This window comes from Gekko japonicus, unplaced genomic scaffold, assembly GCF_001447785.1.
Source record: "Gekko japonicus isolate JY-2015 unplaced genomic scaffold, Gekko_japonicus_V1.1 scaffold1392, whole genome shotgun sequence".
In the NCBI taxonomy this organism is placed as follows: Eukaryota; Metazoa; Chordata; class Lepidosauria; order Squamata; family Gekkonidae; genus Gekko; species Gekko japonicus.
In genome coordinates, this window is record NW_015167578.1 from 158,595 (window position 1) to 165,780 (window position 7,186).

General features: G+C 45.7%; 1 protein-coding gene across 1 annotated transcript in view; it reads left to right on the forward strand.

Moving 5' to 3' along the window:
* The window catches only part of GALNT14 (polypeptide N-acetylgalactosaminyltransferase 14), a 210,468-nt gene that overhangs the window by 146,769 nt on the left and 56,513 nt on the right, over positions 1-7,186 (forward strand). Inside the window, exon 6 of the mRNA XM_015413873.1 lies at positions 1,996-2,117. Within this exon, the coding sequence (XP_015269359.1) occupies positions 1,996-2,117 (122 nt within the window). The remainder of the gene's footprint in view (positions 1-1,995; positions 2,118-7,186) is intronic.

Genomic DNA, 7,186 nt, shown 5'->3' on the forward strand with positions numbered 1-7,186 from the left:
TATTTCATGATTATTACTGGAAATAATTTTGTCATATAGAGAAGGGGCCCTGACCTGGATAGCCCCAGCCTAGCCTGATCTCGACAGATCTCAGAAGCTAAACAGGGCCAATGCGTAGGCAGGCGATAGCAAATGGCCTCTGAATGTCTCTTACCTTGAAAACCCTACGGGGTCGCCATAAGTCAGCTGTGACTTGACAGCAAAAAAATATAAAGGAGTGGATGTTAAAAAATTATAGGCTAGGTATGCCACTGAGTTGGAAAAACAAAAGTCATCTTTGTGTTTTCTCTACAAAACACATTAACCTATGTAAAGTGGTGGGATCTCCTTCCTTCAGAGTTTTCAAGAAGGGCTTGGATAGGTTTCCTGTATTAGGGAAACCAATTGTCCTGAATGACCCCCTAAGACTTTCTTTATGTCTCAAATCCCCCCTAAGACTTCCTTTTAGTGTGAAAGGCTCCATACCAGGTCACACCAGAGCTTCTTTCAGATGAATTCATCAGTTACATTCCAATGAACCACCAGTGGGACACAGATTTTCACCGTGTTCCTCCCCCAGTCCCACTGCCACACTCAATCCTGTGGAAATTCTTTTCCCCTTTGTGTGCTGCTCCCCTCACAGAAGAGAGGTTGGGACAATTTCATCCCTTCACCACTTCTCACTGCAGCCCCCATCATGTGACTGTCTGTCCACAAGTGGGGTGTGACCCCAGAAATAATCCTTCTCTGGGGTGGAAAAGGACTGCGGATATGGAGGAGGGAGAGAACAATACAGTGAAAATCTTCACCGTTTCTGTTGGTGGTTTGTTGGCTGCTAGACAGTCAGTTTCCATATAACTAAGTCCTTGGTATAGGTTCTTTTTTTTACGCACTGAAGGAAATATGATAAAACTTAAAATTTAATTAACCAAAGTTGCCACTCATTCAAAAAATGAAAGAATATCTTTAATTTTTTCTCATCCCTATTATAGGAACACATCAGGGGAAAAAACCCATAAGCAAGCATGCCCTTAGATCTCTTCCCCAGTGATTAAGTTTGCCCTTCGTGATTCCTCCCCACTAAAGGCTAACCTAAGTTGATTCTTAATTCATTAGAATTTGTACCCAACCTCTCCACCTGGTTCCCGGCATCTTTGGTTGTCCCCCCAGTGAGAATATCACCCATTGTGAACAATGAAACAAGAAACACACACACTAAAAGATTTCCCCTATCTGTGGAAGTGATAACAGGCTAGACACAGCAATTCAAGTTTTGTTTGGTTTCTACTTCCTCATCAGGAAATGTTGCCACTGCTGTTTTGAAATGTTTCTCAGGAAATTGTGGGTAACTGTGAAAAACATCACTTAAAAGTTTCACTAGTCTTATTAACAATTTTGGGGGTCCCTTCGAAAATCCTGAGATCTTTCCCCTACATTTGGTTTAAGTGTTGCTTTAGGTCAGGGGTCATTTCGTAGAAAAAGAGCTAGGGGGACTCATTAGCATAACTCATTAGCATATGCCACACCCCCTGACATCACCGGAAGTGTGTCCTCCCCACAGCCGGCGGCGACCTCCAGCGGGCACCAGCAGGGAGCTCCAGGCCCCGCCCTCCCGCACCTCACCCGGGGGGATGGCGTCCAAATGACCCCTGCTTTAGGTAAAAATGTCTGTGGCAAACTCTACTTGTGTTTGATTATTTTATGCTTGAGGAGTTGCCTACATCCTCTCATGCTCATATGAACGTGATGTTCTCCTCTCTTGCTTTCACAGTGACAGCCAGAAGAATTAAGGTTGGGTGCACTGGCCACAATGTTCATGTAGGCAAGCTCTTTCTTTATGTCCATTTGTGATGTTGCCAAGCAAAACAGGCATGTATCAAGATGGAAGGAGGACCTGACCTGACCTGACCTGAGGAAGTGGCTGAGAATGACAGGGATGTGCCCCGGCATGATAAGCAACTAATTTTCTGCTCAGAAGATCAGATTTGCCCTTGAGTTTGTGTGTTGTCTTCACAGGTTTGATCCGGTCTCGCATTCGAGGAGCAGACATGGCACAGGCAGGAGTTCTGACTTTCTTAGACAGCCACTGTGAGGTGAACAAGGACTGGCTGCTGCCTCTTTTGCAGAGGATCAAAGAGGTAAGTGTTCTGTGAAGCAGCTCAGCAGGGCGATTTATTTCTCAGGTAGCAAAGTGCATTACTTCTGCCCACATGGAGCTTTTTTTCTTTTTCTTTAAAAGGGAGTGACTTGCAAGAGGCCAGTGGAAGTCACAGTGCAAGTGGCTTTTAGAGACTGAACAGTACCGTAGAAACAATATCCCCTCTGAGAAATACTGTCCACAGGAAGGCTCAAATCAAGCCTCCTCTCTGAATTCCTGAACAGGATTCAAATCCACATGATGGGAGCGTTGACTGTCAAAAGCTTACACCCTAAAACTCTTGCTGTTTTGTTTAGTTCCAGCATGTCCTGAAGTCTATTATTTCACAAGGGATACAATGTTTACTATTAAAATGAAGCAGCTGGACAGTTCTGCTTCCCTCCTTGATACTGGTGGCTGAAAACTTCGTTATCTAGGCATACTTCCGATGTCACGGCAGTAGATCTAGTCAAGCAAACCAATGACTGAACAGATGACCCCCCCCCCACATCTCAGCAGTCCTGTGAACAAAGTCACAGATCAGACCCAGTACAAAGAACCCTACTACAGAGTGAGCAAAGGAAAGCTTGTCCCTTGAGTGTGTAAATTAAGTTAGCGGAGCCCCAGGGCTTCTCTTAGAGTTGCTGAGTGGTACAAGGGAAATAGGCAGGCATGGATCCAGCCAAGTTTTTAATTAGGCCTATGTTCAATTCCCTGTGCTGAATGATTTAGGGGAGTGATGGCTCTTTGAATAGGGGCTGAATTTAATTTCATGCAAATTAAGCTTTAATAAATTGATTTAATGGGAATTAAATCCTGCTGATTTTATTTTGCAGCAGACAATAGCGTTCTCGTCCTAGTCAAGACAGAAACATGAGATTTAAGTACTGGCATAGTCTTTCTCAGTGACAGAAAAGTCCTGGCATTATGACCTCGTGGCTTCTCCGTGAGGACTGGGGACACTTGGATACCTGCCTTTGACAACAAATCTTATGGCTTTGGGGGACTCTCTTTGCTCCTCCCAATCCAATTCTGCCAATTGTGAAATGGGAGCGTGTATCTCCCCCTTCTTTAGAGCAACGTGTTTTATGTTCTGAGTTGATCAGTGCTAGGAGAGAAGCATGGCAGCGCTCAGAGACGAGTGTGTTAAACGTTCAGTCTGTATTGTTAATTTCTGCAGCTGGTGACTGTAGCAATGTGAGGTCTTCTGAAGGAAAGCATAATAGATTTATCCCAGTATAGCCAAAGAAATTTTAATAAATCAAAAGAACCCAATAATGTCCAAATCATGGAGAATTATATTCCCCCCTAGAAAATATATTTGGCTCCTACAGTATTTAATTTTTATCAACATAATAATTATTATCATTATTTCTATAGCAAGTTTATTTATGTATTTACTTGCCCCACCTTTCTCCCCAGTAGGAACCCAAAGCATCTTACACTGTTCTCCTCACCTCCATTTTATCCTCACAGCGAACAAGTTCGTTTAAGAGTAGTGACTGGCCCAAGGTCACCCAGCATGCTTCCATGGCATAGTCAGGATTTGAACCTGCATCTCCAAATCCCTAGTCTGACACTCTGTCCACTGCAACACCCTTGCTCTTTGTGGTGCATAAACCCTACAGCCTATTATTAGCCCATACAATAATCTTGTTAAGCCATCCATGGAAGCTTCATGGCTCATCTGAGATTTAAATCCAGGGTCTCCTTTGTTCAAACCCATCACTCGGTCCTTTTCCCTTTGGGGAGGGGGGACAGGTTTATCACATGACATCTGTATTAATTATGCAGATTTATAATACTTTTTCCCAAATTGGAAGCATATTTTGTTGCAATCAGATTCCCTCAATGTCAATAGAACTTCCTTTGAAAGTGTGCTTCAAACGAGAGTGAAGGTGGAGTGGGTTTGCTCAGGAACAGCCCTGTGGCCTTCTTTGCCCCCACTTCTGCACCCACACTCCCTCACTTGCGCTCTTCCAAAAGACGCTCTCTCTCTTCTTCCCTCCCTCTCTCTCAGTGGTGACAGCGCCTTTCCCGCTTGAGATGTTTGATGAGTTGCAGCCAGCAGGATGGCAGCTCAAGCCTGTATTTCCCTTGCAGCGGTGGGGAATGCAGCTCAGGCTCAGAGCTGATGTGATGGATGAATGTGGATGCCATATGCAGCAGTGCCGTAGGAATTTCATTACACGGGTGCAGTGGCGGCGGCAGCGGCACGGCCCGAATGAAGCATAAAAGCAAAATGTCACTTGTGCTGACTTCTTTTATTTGTAATTTCTCTCTCCTTTATTTTAACCAATCAAATGGGAGCGTGTGCAAAAGCTTAAAATGGGAGTTATATCCATGCTTGTAGCGGCACTTCAGTGAGAGATCTGCTTTTGTAACCATGGCTCCTCCAGAAGTGGAACAGGAGTTGCAGGAGATTGGGAGCAAGCTGAGAAGTTTTAGACGCTAGGAGCATAGAGATGGGGCCACTGAGGAGGGCACTTGATGGGAACAAGATTCTGGGGGCTTGTGGGGTCAGTCAAGCAATGTCATTTTGAGGGGTTGGATGTGGGTGGTGTGAGAAAGTCCCACAGAGACCTTTTCTGTAGGGGCTTGTGGTGGCTCTTAGCAGCTGTGTGCCTAGAACACCAAGGGATGTGTTTAGGCAATGAAGAAGAGAGTCAGAAACAGAAGATCTATCCTGCCTGTTTAGAAGAAGGAGGAGAAGAAGAAGAGATTGGATTTATACCCCACCCTTCACTACCCAAGGGAGTCTCAGAGCGGCTTACAAACTCCTTTCCCTTCCCACAACAGACACCTTGTGAGGTAGGTGGGGCTGAGAGAGCTCTGACAGAAACTGCTCTTTATTTTTATTGCAAGAGGCCTCTGTTATGCCACACTGAATGGCGAAATGTGGTCTGTTCTCATTACACTGGCATTCACGTATGTGGCGGTTAACGTTTGGCTAAAATTTCATGACGAGACCTGTCTCCAGACATGGGATGATTGCTAGAAAGTCTCCTGACTGCAGGCAAGGACAATGTAAAATGCCTTTGGCACTTCAGGCAAAAAGTTGGGATCCAGGGCTCTTTTTGTAGAAAAAGCCCAGCAGGAACTCATTAGCATAATAGGCCACACCCAGCAGCAGAAACTCATTAGCATAATAGGCCACACCCTGACAGTGCAGCTCATTAACATATTGGGCCACATCCCCGTGTTACCAGAAGTGTTCTCATCCAGCCACACCCACCTTTTGCTTCTTATTCTGTTTACCTTGTTTGTTGTCAAAACCCAGGGCCTTTTTTTGGAGCAGGAACTCCTTTGCATGTTAGGCCACACACCCCTAATGTAGCCAATCCTAATGAGTTTCTGCTGTTGGGTGTGGCCTGTTATGCTAATAAGTCCCTGCTGGGCGTGGCCAACTTGGGAGCCAGCCGGAACTCCGTTCCTGTGCGTTCCTGCCCAAAAATAGCCCTGGGGATAGCTATGCTTTCCTGCCCCTGCAGTTGTCATTACAAAGCATTCCCCACCACCACCATTTATCTGACAAATGATACTGCAGATGAAGGACTCCTAAGCACAGTTGTGAAGTCCATGCTCTGCAACATGTGGGAAAGGCTAATCTCAGTACACAGGGAATGGGAAGGGGCTGTGGTTCAGTGGTAGCACATCTGCTTTGTATGCAGGAGGTCCCAGGTTCCGTTCCTCAGCTTCTGCCTTTTAAAAAAGGATCAGGTAGAAGGTCATGTGAAACACCTCGATCTGAGACTCCAGTCAAGAGTAGAAATGCTGACTTTGTTAGACCAGAGAAGTTGACTCTGTATAAGGTAGCTTCAGTACTGTCCTCAGTGGATCAATGATCTAGTTTAGTATAAAGCAGACAAACCCCTTGAGTTATGTATACCTGTACAATAGGTGTTCCAGAGTCAAGATGGTCGACATATTACAGGACTTCTGCCTGCCTGTGACCTGGTGGAATGCAGTTCAGACAGTCATATGGTTTGATGTAACACTTTCCTCTGGGAACATAGAGTCGCCAGGTGGCTGATCTACAGCAGCCCTGACAGCAGTGGCCTGTCAGGTTCTGACTGTGCCGTCAAGTCACTAACTATTGGGACCATGATCGCAAGCGTGGGGAGAGCCAGTGCAGCTAAAGTGTTGGCTTGGCCATGGACAATCCAGCCTCCAATCGCCACTTAGCTGCCTGGCGCTGGGGATGTCACTGTCTTGCTGTGTTATGGCCGTTCCATGCTCTCTCAGGAGTGCTTTGTGGGGCTGAAAGGTGGGTTGTAAATGTAATGCATTTCTCTCCACCTAGCCTACCCTATGTAACTAATAAATAATAATGGTGTGTGGGTGTGTCTGTGTATAGAGGGGGTTCACTGTGCATAAGCAGCTAGTCCTCTGTGAGCCTTAGACAGCTTGATAAAGGCTGTTTATGTGGTTTTGCATCTACTGCTTGAAGTTATGAGATTATCACAAGGCTGTGGTTTAGCAACATGGGAGCGTAGCTGATTAATTCAAACCACCACATCACTCCAGCTTTTCAAATAGTTTTGCAGGAGGCGGTCAGCCAGGGCTCACTGTATTCACTTCAGCTCCTCTGTCCCTTTCTCTGCCTCCTACTACCAGGCCTTGCTCTCTCACCCTACTCCTAGTGGTCTCCCCTGTCCCTTTAAAGCTAGCATGTTTATTTTTTAAATGTATTTATCAGTGGCATACCTAGCCTATTTGGTGCCTGGGGCAGGTAATTTTTTAACACCCCCCCTCCTCTATTTATTTATTTTTGCCATCAAGTCACAGCTGACGTATAGTTACCCCACAGGGTTTTCAAGGCAAGAGACATTTGGAGGTGGTTTGTCATTGCCTGCCTCTGCATCAGCCCCGCTTAGCTTCTGAAAGCGGACAAGATCAGGCTAGGCTGGGGCTATCCAAGTCAGGGCCCCTCCTGTATACAACAAAATTAGTTTCAGTAATAATCATGAAATAAAACACATAAGAATAATGGCCAGAAAGGAAAGGCAGATAGTGGCCCCGGTCACACAGGCCGGATATCGCGGGGGGGCATGGCTGTTTGCCCCGGAG